This window comes from Pipistrellus hanaki (genome assembly GCF_964339955.1).
Source record: "Pipistrellus hanaki genome assembly, chromosome: 9".
Classification (NCBI taxonomy): domain Eukaryota; kingdom Metazoa; phylum Chordata; class Mammalia; order Chiroptera; family Vespertilionidae; genus Pipistrellus; species Pipistrellus hanaki.
In genome coordinates this window covers 19,627,733-19,645,392 of record NC_140511.1, presented here as the reverse complement: position 1 = coordinate 19,645,392, position 17,660 = coordinate 19,627,733, and the positions used below count along the sequence as shown (strand labels likewise).

General features: G+C 35.7%; 1 protein-coding gene across 2 annotated transcripts in view; it reads left to right on the top strand.

Moving 5' to 3' along the window:
* The window catches only part of RDX (radixin), an 87,224-nt gene that overhangs the window by 2,680 nt on the left and 66,884 nt on the right, over nucleotides 1-17,660 (top strand). For both annotated transcript variants that reach the window (XM_084893676.1, XM_084893677.1), the window contains exon 2: nucleotides 12,078-12,153. In XM_084893676.1, the coding sequence (XP_084749802.1) occupies nucleotides 12,142-12,153 (12 nt within the window). In that variant the 5' untranslated portion in view covers nucleotides 12,078-12,141. The remainder of the gene's footprint in view (nucleotides 1-12,077; nucleotides 12,154-17,660) is intronic.

The window sequence follows — 17,660 nt, the reverse complement described above, 5'->3', positions numbered from 1 at the left end:
TCTGCAGTCAGGCAGTCTGTGCTCCCCTCTTAGCCTCAGTAGAGGTGGCCATTCTGACCCTGGAGAGTTCCTCAATATCTAGCTTCTTTCAGAGAACTTCTGCCTTTCCTACTCATTTTAGTTCCTGGAATATTTCTCAGTATTAATTTATAGTGAATGTATATTTTAAACCATTTTAAACGACTAACCAAGTGACACGTCTTAGGAGAAAGTTTAAAGACCCCAAAAGTTGTAAAGGGAAAAGTAAAAGCCTTCACTCCCCAGAACCCTCCAACCTCTTTCCCAGCCATGTTTCTCATTGGTAATCGCTATTAGCAATCCCTTGTATATAGAAAATGCCAGTACTTATAGGTGTACTTTATTTACTTTAAAGTCTGTAAAAATAAGGTTATTTTATAACAGACATTGAAAGGGTGTTTATTACTGTTAAACATTAATTAATGTTTCTCAGAAGTTTGTCCTTTGAATGGAATAACACAATGGAATTTCCTATAACAGCTATTTTCAGTTGGGTGCCACAAGAATTTTTAAAACATGCAATACCTGACCTCTTTTCCCTTAGTTTGTCAAATAAGAATGACAACAGCCAATACAAAATAGCTGTCTAGTGTGAATGAATCAAAATTATACCAATTTTTTTTTTTTTGTCAAACGGGCAAAAGATATATATATTTTTGGTGTGCTACAGAATTTTAGTAATTATTTGTACCATGAGATGAAAAAGGTTGAAAATTGCTGTCCTATAATAATTCTTAAATGTGCCTACATATATGTGCAAGTTTTCTTGACTAATGATTAAAGGTGAAATTCACCTTTTGTTCTCTTAGAGTACGGTGTATAAATGCCAGTGGAAAATGGTGTCCTTTGAAAAAAGGTTTATTGTTTTGGGTGGTGAAATGTCCATATAATGCGTACCTTTGTACCAGGGATCTGTTTGGAAAGAAAATATGGTCCATTTGATTTCCTTCTTTATTTCTTCTATTTTTAACTCTAATTTCAGCCTCCTGAAAAAAGAGCTGTTCATTCAGGTTAGATAAATATAGGGTGATTTTTTTTCTTTGAATAATTATTATGTATGTAGTGAAATCTTTTCAAATTCACTAATTTAAAATACTTATTTATATTTGATGAGTAGATGCAAATTTGCATATGAATGTTTTATTTTTTTTTCCTATTGTAATGTTACATTTCAACAGCATGTTATATACAAATAAGGTAACTAGCCTTTATATCAAGTGATCTAATGGGTATGAATAGAATGTGCAAGAGAAGTTTGTTACTTTTCTACATAGTTTATACTAGCACACATTTTAAATAAACTTTTTAAGTTCTAGTAAAGTTGATTTGTTTAAGAGAGACATTCTCTTTACTGTTAACCATTTAAAGATAGGGTCAGCAAACTGGTTTGCAAGGCCAAATCCAGCCTGCTTTTGCAAATAATTTTTTTTTAAAAAATCAATTCTCACCTGAGGATATGTTTTCACTGATTTTAGAGCAGTGGTTCTCAACCTTCCTAATGCCGCGACCCTTTAATACAGTTCCTCATGTTGTTGTGACCTCCAACCATAAAATTATTTTCTTTGCTACTTCCACCCACAGGTTGAGAACTGTTAGCAGGGTCTCCCAAGACCATCAGAAAACACAAATATTTACATTACAATTCATAACAGTAGCAAATTACAGTTACGAAGTAGCAACGAAAGTAACTTTGTGGTTCCATGCCACCACAACATGAGGAACTGTATTAAAGGGTCATGGCATTAGGAAGGTTGAAAACCACTGTTTTAGAGGGAGGAAAGAAGAGAAAGAAAGTAGCATCCATGTGAGAGAGAAACATAGATAGGTGGCCTCTCCTAGGTGTAGGTGCCCCAACTGGGGACTGAACAGCAACCTAGATATGTGCCCTAATGGGAATCAAACTCATGCCCTTGATGCTCCAACCAACTGAGCATGTGGGCCAGGGGTGTAAATAAAGTTTTATTGGAACACAGAAATGCCCATTTGCTTACCTATTGGTTGCTCTTGAGCTATAATAGCATAGTTTGTGGGTTTGTGTTTTTTTTTTTTTTTTTTTTTTTTTTTGCAAAACCTAAAGTAAATACTATGTAGCCCTTTATAGAAAAAGTTTGCTAACCCCCGGTTTAGAAAAAAAACGCCTTAGTGAAAGAATGTCTTACAGTATCAATAAAGGATGTACTGCATTGTTCTGTTTTCTCTACAATTACAAAAACTATAAAGTTACGAATTTCAGTGTCAGTAATTGGTATATGTATTTTTTTGAGTTGTAGTTAGTCTCTTGGCTTTTAGGATCTTAAATGTTTCTTTGTGAAAAGTTGTAATTAATAAGGATGGCTGCAGGTGAAATTGTGAAGGGAGCAGTCCTCATTTCAAGTCCTTATCACTTAAGATGCTTTGGCTGTTATAACAGAAAAGTCTCAAACATGCTTCAATCATGAGGAAATTTGCCATCTTACGTAATAAAGTCCACAGGCTCAAGAATAACAATAATGACATCAGGACTCATTCTCTTACCAGTTCTCTGCCCTTCATCTTCCCTTCATCTTCATAGTTAAAACTGCTTTCCCTTCTAAAATTGCTTTCCCTTCCAATATGGCTGCAGCAGGGCTAGCATCCCATTCCATCCAGTACCCAGCTGTTTGTCTTCCAGAAGCCAGCCGCCCAGCAGATATCTAGTCTCATTGGTCAGGATTGGGTACTTTATATACCTACCCAGTCACTGGCGATGGTAATGGAATGGCCCTTCTAACTGTTCCCATTAGATTATTTTCCCCAGTCATATACCAAATGTCTGGTGTTCTTTCTTACGCGCATTCAAAATCAGATCCAAGATTGATCTGTCATACATAATCTACCATGAATATGTGAGTTCTTATCTTTATGGGTACCACATTTACTTAAATTATGTAATGAAAGCATTGATTTCCTGCTAAAATACTTTAAGGCAGGGGTAGACAAACTATGGCCTATGAGCCAAATCCGGCCTGCTGCCTGTTTTTTACAGTTTTATTTGAATACATTATAACTCACTTGTTTACATATCACCTGTGTCTATTGTACTTTCAGGCTACAACTACAGACGTGTTGCAACATGGACCTTAAGATCCACAAAACTTAAAAAGTTTACTTCTCTGGTCCTTCACTGAAAAAGTTTGCCAACCCCTGCTTTAAGATATTTTTCATACATTCAGATACTTATAATCGTATGCCAGATACTCTTTACATTTGAGGTATAAACTACAGAGAAAGTCACAATCTGATGGAATATACCGTAGTTATGCCATATTGTACATCATAAAGTGTGTTAAGTACTTGTGTGTGTATAAACACGTAAATATTTCAGTGCAACAGATTTGAGCCTATCTTTGTTTTTCTATTTTAAACATTTGTTATATGAACTTTTTATGTTTCCATAAAGGTAAAATGAGGGAATTGGACTGGATTTAACTCTTATCTTTTGGTGTTTAAAATTAATTATAGCAAATGATAATGTTATTTGTTTTTCTACCTACCTTGGGAATAATGCAGATATGGTGTTTCTTTTAAATTTATGAAATTAACTTAGAAGATAATGTAAATTCAATGTAAAACTTTAAAAAATATTATAGTTTTCCTTTATATTTAAGTTCTAGATATTGCATTTTCGGTAACATTTTTTGCTAAAAATATTGAGTATTTCATTTCCTTGAAAATATTCTTGAACAAAAATAATTTCCTACAAAAAAAGTACTTAATTTCTTATTTAGAACTGCATATCACCCTTACATGAAGTTCGTTTATAGAGGGGATTATACCAGCGTTAATGTGTTCTGGTCATTGGTTGGGATGAACTTGTCTAGAATGATGTTAGAAAAGGGCAGAATGTCAAGCACCAAGGACTAGGATATCGATGGACCTCTGACTTTGTTAATTAATTAGCCTTAGTACTTTGTGCAAGTCACTTACCTGGACCTGCATTTCCTCATTAGAAGAATGAGGGATTGTGACACCTATGTTAGGCAGAGGGAGGAAGGGCTGTTAGGAAAACTAAGTAATGTAGGTAAAGTGGTTGAAGAGGGATCATTCTGCAGCCACTTCCTCCATTCACTACCCCTGCCCTTGCTTTCGGCCTATTTCTTTATTTGTAAAATGGGGCTTACAATTCTTGTTCTTTTTGTTTCACTTAGGGAATCACATGGCATTATGTAGGTAAAAGTGCATTATTATTGCTATTAAATACAGTCTTGACACTGAGCTAAACATATAATCATAGTTCTGTGTATATTAGAGGTTTTAAGCCTATGGGTCTGTGAACGTATTATAGATAGGGAAAAAGGTTACATCTTTACATACTTCCTTTCATTATAGAAGTGGGCAGCAGTAGCAGTTAGCAGTGGCAGAGACTGTATCCAATAGAAATTGCAGATCCATTACTGTTGCAGATATCTTAAAACGGCATTCATACTCATCATTACTTAGAAGTTTATTATTATTAGTCCCACAAGTATCTAGATATTGTTTAAAGATTAACAAAGAAGCATATATATTACTATTTTATAAATTTGTGCTTTTTATATTTTGATAATTTCAATGTAATTTTTGGTGTTATTTTAGTGTGTGCATTTTAAAATTGTCACTTATTGAGTGATTTTTGAGAGAGAAAGGGGGAGAGAAACATTGATTTGTTATTCCATGTGTTTGTGTGTTCCTTGGTGGATTCTTATATGCGTCCTGACCACGGCAGGGATTGACCTTGGTGGGACAATGCTAGCCAACTGACCAACCAGGCCAGGGCCTGTTGTGTGCATTTTAAAAATACTTTTCTAGGAAGAGCTGCGTAGGCTTCTCCAGAGGAGCCCGTGGTGGCAGAAGATTAAGAACTTTTTTTGTAGATGCTGTTAGTGTGTTGATTTGACTCCCCGAGTTACCTTATTCGTTCAGTTTATTGGCAGAGGAATTCTTTTGTCATTTTTTTAGTCCATGGAGAGACCAAAATTGTGTTCAGAGATTTCTTTTGTGTCTCAAAAAAACAACAAAAAACAAACAAAAGAACCAGGTAGGTTTGGATAAAAGACAGAAAAAAATTACATTTAGGCTTAGGGAAAAGAATATCTTAAGAGTAAAATTAGGCAGCCTGGTATAAATTATTGAAGCTTTAATGGAGACCTAGTATGGACTAGACTTAACACCTGTTTTACCACCTGACAGGTGGGAAGAGTCTGTTTTGCTGCTGACTTACTAGAGCTCAAGGTGTGGAGTCTGAGGCTGTTTTTCCATTGTGTGAGGTAGAGAGGAGGCTGTTAACGGACAAAGAAGAGAATGCTTTATTTATAAAATGTGACACATTTAGTGTCTGAGGACATACTCATACATGAAATATTTTGGAAGTGGGACATGTATTCTGGCAGCCTCTCTTAATTTTTGGTTATTTTGCTGCCATGATTGTGCTTCATTGCTTATGGGAGTCAGTGTGGAAAAAAGGCAGGGTGAGACCACTCTAAGGAATGAATGAAGAGTGGGGAGGAGGGAAGGCTTTTCCCCTCAATAATTAGGTGTTAAGAGGGAAGAATAGTTGATATTTATTATATACCTTTGATATACAGTGGTTTAAGTCAGCGTTTTTCAACCGCTGTAGTGTGCCGCGAGATGTTGCCTGATGTGCTGTAGGTGCAGACAAGACAAGAATTTTATAATTTTTCACTATTTTGTTTACTTAATATTTCATAATAAAGTAATTATAAAATACTTTCTTTGTGTTTATTTGATTCCTATTCAAGAGAATTACTTTATATATAGTCAATGTAGGCACAGAGTTAAATTTTTTAACATTTTCTAATGGTGGTGTGCCTCGTGATTTTTTTCATGAAACAAGTGTGCCTTTGCCCAAAAAAGGTTGAAAAACACTGGTTTAAGTGATTATATATTGCCATTTTTTAGAAGGGAAGATACTAACAGTATTCAAGATGACTCATTTGGAGGTGGGACCTATGACATGTATTATGTCTTGTATTATGACATGTATTATGACAGATATTATGTCTTTTCATATGACATTTGTCTGTTCTAACAGATGCCAGTTTCAAGAATAATATATAATATAACCAGAAGTTCTAAAAATGTTCAATTGAGGTTAAATAATTTTATGATATATTTTTCAATCACTTAATTAGCTAAAAATGTATGTTTTAATTACATATATACACAGCCTTATCCTAAAATATTTAAGGCAGAATTCTTATCTATATCATAGTATACTAGAGTCCTGGAGCACGGATTCGTGCACTGGTGGGGTCCCTTGGCCAGACCTTCAGGGATTGAGCCAAAACTGCCCAGTACGTGGATTCCTCTAGGCCTAGGGCAGTGGTCAGCAAACTCTTTAGTCAATAGAACCAAATATCAACAGTACGATTGAAATTTCTTTTGAGAGCAAAAGTTTTTAAACTTAAACTTCTTCTAAAGCCACTTGTTCAAAATAGACTCGCCCAGGCCATGGTATTTTGTAGAAAAGCCACACTCAAGGGGCCAAAGAGCCTCATGTGGCTCGTGAGCCACAGTTTGCCTACCATGGGTCTAGGCGCATGTCTGGCCCATCTTGCCCAGTCCCAATCAGCCAGACCCCAACAGTAAGCTAACCTACCAGTCAGAGCATCTGCCCCCTGGTGGTCCGTGTGCAGGGTGGAAAGAAAAGTCGGACACTTAGCATATTATGCTTTTATTTTATAGGATATATTGTATAGGATAAGCTAGTAACTGATAGATACACAATTTAGTGAAATAAATCCTCATCTGATTTTTAAATTGAAGTTAATAAAAATAAGACTCTGATTAGAATTAAGTGCTCAGTTCTGTATATCTAGATACCATTTGTAAGGATATCTGCATTTTTACTTAGTTATAAAGGGGGGTGCATAATTCTGTCTTTTTGCTTACCTATGTAAATGGTGACAATCTGTCATAATATACCCCACAAAAAATTAGTTCATGTCACATGGTTTTAACATTAATTGTGGTTTTAATCATTGGCTGTTATAATGAGTGCAGCTGATAATATTTTGATACAGGCTACCTTCTTTTGGGATATACAGGTAGTCCTCAGATTACATTGGATTCCATGTATGTTGTTTCATGATTACATCGCCATCTCCCATTTATTTACTTAAAAACAGTCCCATCATTTTGACGTATGTACATATGTGCTTTATGTTTTTTATTATTTACCACAAGTAAAGGTCAGGAATTGTCATCTTTCTTTCAAATTTTTACTGTTTCACTTCATTACTGCTGTGTATGTGTTCCACGTGAGTGATGTAGGTGCTTACGTAGGTGGGTTCCAACTTGTGATAATCACATTACGTCGCTCCGTAGGAATTGATCTCGACGTAACCAAGGACCTACTATATTCCAGAAGTAGAATTTCCTGTTCAGAAACACATTTTAGCTTTTTCTATGTACTGACAACTTATTTTAAAAAATATATATTTTATCGATTCTTTTTTACAGAAAGAAAGGGAGAGGAATAGAGAGTTAGAAACATTGATCAGCTGCTTCCTGCACACCTCCTACTGGGGATGTGCCCGCATCCAAGGCGCGTGCCCTGGACCGGAATTGAACCTGGGACCCTTCAGTCTGTAGGCCGATGCTCTATCCACTGAGCAAAACTGGTTTCAGCACACTTACTTTAAAAAAAAAAATTTTTTTTATTGTTGAAATTATTACAGATGTCTGTTTTTGTTTTTCTCCATTGATACCCTTCCCACACCTTCCCTTTCCTGGGTTTGATTCCGGTCAAGGGCATGTACCTTGGCTGCAGCCTAGATCCCCACGCGCAGGTTGCAACCAGTCAATGTTTCTCTCTCTGTCTCTCCCCCTCTCTTCCACTCTATCTGAAAAAATCAATGGAAAAATATCCTCAGGTGAGGATTAAATAATAATAAATAAAAATATAATTAAATAATAATAAACATGCTACTGTATATATGATTTTAAAATCTGCCTTTTAACTCAGTAGTTTGTGAATAACTTGCCATATCGTTTAATATTTTTTGATAACATTTTGATTGGCTGTGTTGCAGTCTAACAGACCCTACAAATATTTCTAACCTCTTAACTAATCTCTCAGTATTCACATAATTAACTTCTTAGTCTTACATGCACTCTTATAATAGCATTATGACTGGAATCTTTGCAACTATACCATTTACACATTTGTTATTTTCTTTGAATAAATATTCACAAGTGAAATTATTTCTCACCTTTTTTAATACAAAAAGAGGAAGACAGGTTAGTATATGGTAGAACTCTGGATTCTAGGTTTCAAAAAGACTCTTGGGTCACTTATTGCCATGTGAGTTAGGACCAGTCACTTTTGTTCAGATGTTTTTATAAAGTATCCATGATGCGACCTGTTTTATTATCTCCTAATTTTTGTTAGTAGAAAATTGAATGATGTATAAGAACATACAACAATGAAGTACTCTATAAATATAAGGCATTGTTGAATAACCACTCTATATTCAACTGTTAAATAAGGAGATAGAACAGCATTATTCTCACATAACTTAAAATTAACTGCAGTAAAATAAGGTGAAGACTAATTTGGGTTTTAAGAGAGAACACTGGCCTGAAAATATACATTTTTAGAAGCTTCTTTTAGAAGTTAACTGAACCTGTCTTTATTTGCAAAAGCTCTGGCAAGGTCCCGCACTTACCACAGTTCATTTAGGTCAGTTAGGCTTGTTGGAGGTTTAAAAAATGTAATTAACTTGTGTAAAACCTGGTTTGTGTGTATTGATGTATCATATACTTTTATGTCAGCAGAGTTCTTTTTAAATCTAAAACTTTAATAATGTATTATTGTGATTCAAAGGTCCTTTTCAATAGATTATAACTTGAAGTAACTCGAATATCAAAAACTTGGTAAATTATTTCTTAAAGGAAAAAAATACAATCCTACCATTAGTATTTGAGTAATACATAGCTTCAGAAATTCTGCATACCCACAAACTTGGTATTTATTTAACCTGATTAGAGATATTAGATACCCAGTATGTATATAAGAAGAACTGTTGAATGAAAATAGAAAATGGGAAAGAAATAATGGCTAATACTTTTCTAGAATTTAGAAAAGCATCGGTTAGAAAGCTTACCTCATTTTGAACAAAGTAAATAAAAGCAATTCTGAAGAACACCTCTATTTCCCTCAAGAAATCTTAAAGGGAAGCAGAGATGAAAGGTGTATTACCTCAAAGGAATGAGTTAGATTGACAGCGGACTTCTCATCAGCAGTAACAGATTCCAGAAAAAGAAAGTCTTCCAAATGCTGAGGGAATAGCCATCAATGTGGAATTTTATATGCACTTAGATTATTACTTAGTGGAAAAGGAATGTGTCCACTGGAAAGATGTAGCACTTGTAAGCCTCTGATAACATAGCCTAAAGCATATACATTTTAAAATGCCATTTTATAAGAAATTAATATCCATAGTCATAATTGGGAAAATTTAATCCATTTTTTTCTCAAACTGATTAAGTACACTAAAATGGATAATAGTAGAAAGACTAAGACTATAAAACATTAAGTAGTTGGTCTAGCTTGATCTAGCTTATCAGATGCAGCAAGTGTGTTTTTTATTTATGAGAAAGAAACTTTTTGGTAAAAAAAAAAAAAAAAGAAAGAAAGAAATTGGCCAAGTTCTAAACATAAAGGATATCTAAATGAACTACTTTACTATAGTATAGTAAACTTAGAAATAAATAATAAAAGGATAGAATTCTGCCCCCAGGCCTCTAACCATTTCATTTGAAAACTTAAAGTTCTTAGTAGTGATTAGAAATTATAATTGGAAAAATAAAACAGAGTTAAACAACAATGAAAAAGTACATATTAAAACATCTGGGAAACCACTGTAATGACTTAGAAAAATATTATGGATTCAAATAGAAGGTAAGATATTTTATCAAAAAATATTTCTCAGACTATTTATTATATATTTGTGTTCTTAGAAACTCTCATATTCTCTTTCTCTTGAGCATAAGAAATCCTCTTGTCCGTTTTTGTCTTGAACACAAAAGTTGAAGACTGGCATGTTGACCTGAAATGCCTTTTAGTACCGGTGAGTTTGGAAAGCTCAGAACTCATCTGATAAGAGGCAAAGAAATCTAGCACAGATCTGGTGCTTAAAAAAAAAAAAAATCACTAAAAAGTAATACACTCTGGCTACACTGTAGATAGTAAAATATATCTCAAGGGTATAAATAAGAAAGTCCTAATATTTTATATAAATGGGTAGTTGTAGGCTTGAGATAAAAATTTTACTGATAGTATAATTCAGTGATTCAAAATGCTCATGTAATTTGGAAAATGTACTGTGATTCAGAAAGTTTTGATGCACACATGTCTTGTGTCAAAATTTTTCTATGAAATATGAGATAAACAATGCTCTGTCTGACAAAATCAATAGTCTACAGTTTGTGTTTTAATATTTAATAAATTGTGGGCAGATCACAAGAATTCTCATGTTTTCTGTTCTAAGGCTTGTGGCCAATCAGAAGAATTCTTTAAAAAGATACTAGCTTGTAAGAACATGTAATAAATACATGCAGTGGGTATTTAGTTTTAAAGCGTGCCTTTAACATTTATGTAAAACATTTTTGTATTCATTCCATAGAAACTTCTCTGGCCACTGGGTAAAACTAAGCAGTAAAACTACAGGTTTGCAGTATGTTAAGTATACTAATAAATATATATTTGCTTATTTTACATATTGAGATAAAACTTATTTTAAAATACTCTAACTGGCAAAATAGGAGAATCACATACTTAGTTTATAACCTTAATGCGTGTATTAGAAAAGAAAACAGATTGCAAATTACTTTAGGTAACCTTTCAATTTTAGGAATTAGAAAATGAGCCACAGAGTAAAAACAACTGAGAAAAAAAAATGAGGAAAAGGACAAAAATTAATAAAAGAGAAGATTATATAAGAAACAATATCAAAACTGAAAGCTGGCCTTTAGACCGACAAACTAAGCAAACTTCTGGCAAAATTAAACAAAATGGAAGGCAAAAGTGGAATGAAAAGAGGATTATACCTGCAGATGTAGTAGAGCTATAAAAAAAAAATGAACGAATACAATGAGTAATTTTCTTTAAAAAGTTATCGTTTACTAGAGGCCCATTGCACTGAAGATTTGTGCAATAGGCCTTCCTTTCCCTGGCTGCCAGCACCGGTTTTCCTCTGGCATCTGGGATCCAGGCCTTCGCTCTGGCTGCCGCCTTCTGTCTTCACTTTGGCTGGGGCTTTCAGTCTTTTTTCCAGCTGGAGCACCACTCCTGTAGCTCCCTCTGTCTCCCCCCTCCCCCCCCCCCCCCAATAGCAGGCATCCCACCCTGCCTACCTGCATGTGTACTGCCCAGAGGTCTGGAGCAGCTGGGAGGGCAGGGCCATTGCCATATTTTCCAGTTTAATTTGCATGCTCACTCCTGATTGGCTGGTGGGCGTTGTGAAGTGATGGCCAATTTGCATATTTCTCTTTTTTAGTGTAGAGATAGTTTATATTAGTCAGAATTTCCTTTGGTCTTTGGCAATACAGATAAAAGGTTGGAAAGTATTTTTTGATTCATTTCTTTAACCTCTGAATCCATCTATCCTCATCTTGACTCTCTGTGTCTAGCAGGCAGGGTCTGGGGGTCAATCTGACTCAGAGACAGCATTTGGCCCCATAGCAATCTTTGTTTCCTTGCTGTATGTTGTCTCTAATTAGCGTTTTAGTTGGTGATCAATATGCTTTACATTATGCTATTTGAGATGCATGCTGTTTTAAATCATAACTATAAATATTTTTAGAGAATGTGAAATTATAATAGGAAACATTGAAAATTGCAATAAAACAAGAGATTACTATGTTACTTTAACATTTTAAAATGTTTTAAGTTTTTAGAATTGTACCCCAGAAACATAATTTTATTAACCAATAAATTCAATAACATTAAAAATACGTTTGGACTTTAATTAATACATATCATTAAAAAACATTATATTAAAAATATATCAATTATCTGTGTGTGTTTTTTTTAACAGAAGGTGACAATACGATTTATAAAAGTGAAGAATTTTTAAAGAGGGTGACAAAAAGAGAAGGAAAATGCCGAAACCAGTAAGTATACTTTATTTTACTTTTGCCACTACTTAATAAATAGCACTAAGTTTCTTGTGTTGTTGTTATTTTAAAATAAATTTGTATTGATTTAGAGAAGAAGGGAGAGGGGGAGAGAGATAAAAACATCAATGCTGAGACAAAATCATTGATCAGCTGCCTCTTGCATGCCCCACACTGGAGCAACCTGGGCATGTGCTCTGACCAGGAATCGAACCATGACTTCCAAGTTCATAGGTCGACATTCAACCACTGAACCATGCCAGCCGGCACTAAGTTCCTTTTGGAACAAGGTAAAGCATTGTGTAGAATTGTTGGGAAGAAGAAGGCATTGACGTTATTATTAACTGGTTTAGATTAATGTGGCTAAAGTGCAGTATTATGTGGGCCAGTAAAGAAGAGGTATGGTAACATTGTAGTTAAGATTAAAACTCATGAGTTCTGGATCAAACTGTCCTAATTCTTATTCAGGCTTTGTTACTTAATTTGAGTGCTTCTTTTAGATTAGTTCAGTCTCTTCATTCTTAATTTCCTTATTTATAGAACTAGGGGCTCGGTGCACGAAATTCATACGGGGGTGAGGGTGGGGAAGGGTTGTCCCTCGGCCCAGCCTGCACCCTCTCCAATCTGGGACCCTTGAGGAATGTCTGACTGCCCGTTTGTAAGATGTTTGTAAGAACATCTTACAGATACCAGATAGGCTTGGTCCTAAACGGGCAGTCGGACATCCCTCTCACAATCCAGGACTGCTGGCTTCCAACTGCTTGCCTGTCTGCCTGCCTGATTGCCCCTAACCGCCTCTGCCTGCTAGCCTGTTCACCCCCTAACTACTCCCCTGCCAGCCTGTTTGCCCCTAACTGCCCTCCCCTGTAGGCCTGGTCTCCCCTAACTGCCTTCCCCTGCAGGCTTGGTCATCCCTAACTGCCCTCCCCTGTAGACCTGCTCCCCCCAACTGCTCTTCCTGCAGATCTGGGTCCCCTCAACTGCCCTTCCCTGCAGGCTTGGTAACCCCCAACTTCCCTTCTCTGCCAGCCTGGTCACCCCTAACTGCCTTCCCCTGCAAGCTTGATCGCCCCCAACTGCCCTCCCCTGATAGCCATCATGTGTCGGCCATCTTGTGTGTTGGAGTGACAATTAATTTGCATATTATTATTTTATTATATAGTATAGAGGCCTAGTGCACAGATGGGAGCCGGCTGGTTTGCCCTGAAGGATGTCCCGGATCAGGGTAGGGGTTCCCTGAAGGGTGTGGGGCAGCCTGGGGCCTGTGGTGGTTTTCAGGCTGGCCACGCCCTCCTGGCAACCCATGTGGAGGCCCTGGTATCTGGGATTTATCTTCTATAATTGAAACTTTCTAGCCTGAGCAGAGACCAAGGCAGGCCAGGGAAGGCCAAAAGTTTGGCTTCTTCCATCACTGAGGGCAAACCAAGCCTCCTGCTCTCTCCAGCTCTGTGGCCACAGCCATTTTTGTTGGGAATTATTTGTCTTCTATAATTAAAACTTTGTAGCCTTGATCGGAGACCAAGGCAGGCCAGGGCAGGTGGAAAGCTTGGCTTCCTCCATTGCCAGGGTACCCAAGCCTCCTGCTTTCTCTGGCTGCAGCCGTCTTGTTTGGGTTAATTTGTGTACTCTATCCTAAGTGGCTGGTTGGCATGGCTTGTGGGTATTGCATATTCCTCCTTTATTAGATAGGATAGGAATACATATGGTGAGGATTTAGAAGAAGATTGTACACATTCAGTGGTCAGTAAATAATAGGAGGAATGAGAGGTTCATTATTATTTTTCTCATAATTCTGTTTGGTTTTGTTTTAAAAAGTCCTCACCTTATACCTTTTTTATTGCTTCCTAGAGAGAATAGAAGGGAGGGAGAGGGGAGAGAGAGAGAGAGAGAGAGAGAGATCAATGTGAGAGGGACACATCAATCAGTTGCCTTCCCTGTGTGCCCCTGCGACCGAGATACGTTTATCAGAGTTGAACCCGAGACCCTTAAGACTGATGCTCTAACCACTGAGCCCCAGGCAAGGGCGTAGAATTTTGGTTCTGATGCTCATGATACCTGTGCTGATGATAGATAGTCTTAGATGTTTTATTTAAGGTTAAATGTTCTTTAAGAAAATAGGGGTGTGTGTGTTTTCCATAATTTTCTTTTGGCCAATTACCTTTAAAAAAAAAATTATTGGTTATAAATATTGGAATTTTCTGGCATAGATATCACTTTGGGATTACTTTAAAGACTTAGCAGGTAACAAAGTGTTCATTTGCTGTTTGAGGGAAAGAAGAATATAAAGAAAGAAAAGTCATAACCATGAAAAAGGAAGAAGTAAATTTTTTCTATTTTCCGATGATGTGATTATGTATGTAGAAAGTCTTCAGAAAGAATAGCTACTAGAAGTAATAACTGAATTTAAGATTGTTGGACATAGGTTATATTATTAAAAATCAGTTGTCTTTGTTATATACTAGCAGTAAAATTTGAAAAGTCATTGGCAGCAGCATCAAAGATATAAAATACTTGAAAATAAATTTATAGAAACTACAAGATATCTGTACTGAGAAATTAAAGACTTAAAATGCATAAAAAAAGTACATATTGTATAGGTATGTCTGGAAAACATTAAGATGTTAATTATCCTTAAATGCAATGGTAGATTGAATACACTTCCGGTCAGTTAAATCCCAGCAAGCGTCTTTGACTAAAATTGACTAGGTTGTTGTAAAATGTTTATGGAACTGTGAAACCAAAATTTATATGGAATAGCTAAAGCAAGTTTTCATTTATTATTTTTTATTATTAATTGAATTTATTGATGTGACATTGGCTCTCAAAACCATACAAGTCTCAAGTGTATAAACTCAACAACGTATCATCTGCACGTGGCATTGTGTACCCACTAACCCAAGCAAGCAGCAGTGCGATGATAGCCAGGGGGAAAGGAGGTAGGAGCTAGGTGGGCAAAGGGAGGAAAATGGGGACACACTAGCTAAAGCAATTTAACACTGCTGAATTTTAATACTTATTCACAAGCTATGAAAATAAGAAAGTGTGGTATTGTTGAAATAGGGTCAGTGAAACAACATATATTATAATGAAAATGTTATGCCTTCAACAAGGGTCTCACACAACTCAATGGGGAAACTAAATTATTTCCAACAAATAGTGTTGGAACTAAAGTTATCCATACAATAAAACATGGACATTAACCTTCATCCCATAATTTACACAAAAAGTTAGCTCTAAGTGTATCATAGACCAGAATTCAAAAGCCCATATTATAAAATTGCTAGAAGACATAAGAAAACCTTTTTGCAACCTTGGGGTAGGCAGTTTCTTATAGAACACAATGTTTGAGTCATTTTAAAAACTTGGATTTCATTAAAATTAAATACTTTTGCTCTTTGAAAAACCCTCGATTTTGTGGACCTGAAGTGATTTAACTGGCTGGAACTACTGGGATTGAACTGACTCAATTTAACAGACTTTGGATTTAACTGACACAATTTCTGGTCCATATGGCGTGCGTGAAAATTAACATTGTGTTAATTTTAAAATACTTTTAAGCAAGATTTGCTTATAATTAAATTAACAGGTTATTTTTTGTTATTAATAACTTATTTTTAACAAATTTTGGTGAGTAGGCCACATGTTGGAAAAAAACACGGTAGTAATTATGCCAACATCAATAAATATTAATATTTACAACTATAACATACAGATTTAAATCCAAGAGTCACCCCTTATAAACATTGTTGGGGAAATGATGAGCATGTGATCCTACCGCATCTTGGCTGGTAATTGGTTCTATTGTCTCATGGTGCTACTTTCTGCAGCAGTTTTAACATTGGATATTCCCATAAGTGCTCAGCCATGCCCCAGCCATATGCATTTGTTTACTTGCTGTGACTGGAAATGCATGCATTTACTCGATCTATTTAATATCAACTTAAAATTATTCTAATACATAAAGAAAACTTTTCTGTGGAATTAAATTTTTCATTCATACTTAATTTTAATTACACAAATGTATCTTCATAAGTAAAAACAGATAAACTAAATTTTTTTTTAATATATGGCATTCAGAAAACTTTATCATATGACAGACTTTTGCCTTTAACGGACACCCCTTTGCTTGAATTAGTCTGTTAAATAGAGGTTTTACTGTACTAAGAAAATGAAAAGGCACGCCAGAATGGGAAAGAATAATCCTATGTAATAAAAGGCTAATACACAAATCGAATGGTGGAATCGACTGGTCACTATGATTCGCACTGATCACCAGGGGGCAGATGCTTAATGCAGGAGCTGCCCCCGGTGGTCAGTGCACTCCCACAGGGGGAGCACTGCTCAGTCAGTAGCTGAGCTCAGGGCTGGCGAGCGCGGCGGTGGTGACAGGAGCCTCTCCTGCCTCCGCGACAGCGCTAAGGATGCCTGACTGCCAGCTTAGGACTGCTCCCTACGGGATATCCCCCGAGGGCTCCTATACTGCGAGAGGACACAGGCTGGGCTGAGGGACCCTCCCCACCCGAATGCATGAATTTATGCACTAGGCCTTTAGTTGCAATATGAAGTCCTTTTAGAACTCAATAAGACAGATTTGTTTTTTTTTTAAAAAAAAAGGGGGGGGGGGAGCAAATGCTTCACAAAAGAACATATTAATAATCAACTCATGAAAAGATCCTCAATATCTTTAGTTATCTGGGAAGCACAAAACTACAGTAAGATACTACTTTATACTCATTTGAAGGGCTAAAATTGAATACTGATGAAATCAAGTTGTTAGTAAGGATGTGGAACTCAGTATATTTCTCAGAGGAATGTGCAAGTTTTTCAGATAGTTTGGGAAACTCTTTAGTCAATATAATTGAGTGGAAAACATTTATTCCTTAGGGTAAGGATTCAAAATTATATATACAGTTGGATATAAATTATGTGTTGTTATGCATACAGTTTCTGGAAGAAATAATTAAAGATATTAAAATTACTGTAGTTTTTTCTTTGAAACTTTTGAGCTCAGTAGTAATACCCACCATCTCCCCTCACTCCTCTAGAAAAGAAAAATAAAAAGTCTAGTTTTTCAAAACACATGGAGAAATTTGATCTTTATATTTTATATTGATCTTATTGGCCCAGCTTTGTAGACATGTAACCTAGGTCAGGTGACAACTTCTGTAGATCTTTTTTTCGTATTGTAAAATAAAGATGATTTATTAATGTACTTTGATTACTCAGAGAATTACTATTAGGATGAAATGAAAAGGCTTTAAAGTTGCCTTATAGTACTCTATGTTAAAGATATTGATAAGTGGCATTCGTATTGTTCGTGTTATGATAACATGTAATAGTTTTATTCTCATTACATTTAAATGAGTAAATATCTTAAAATTTTCTCAGTTTTAACTTTTAAGGTGGTAAATGTTGCTAGATAACCCACATAAACCAGTGTTTTGGGATGCTTTATAATTACTAATAGTATAAAGAGATCACAAGACTAGGAAGTTTGAGAATTT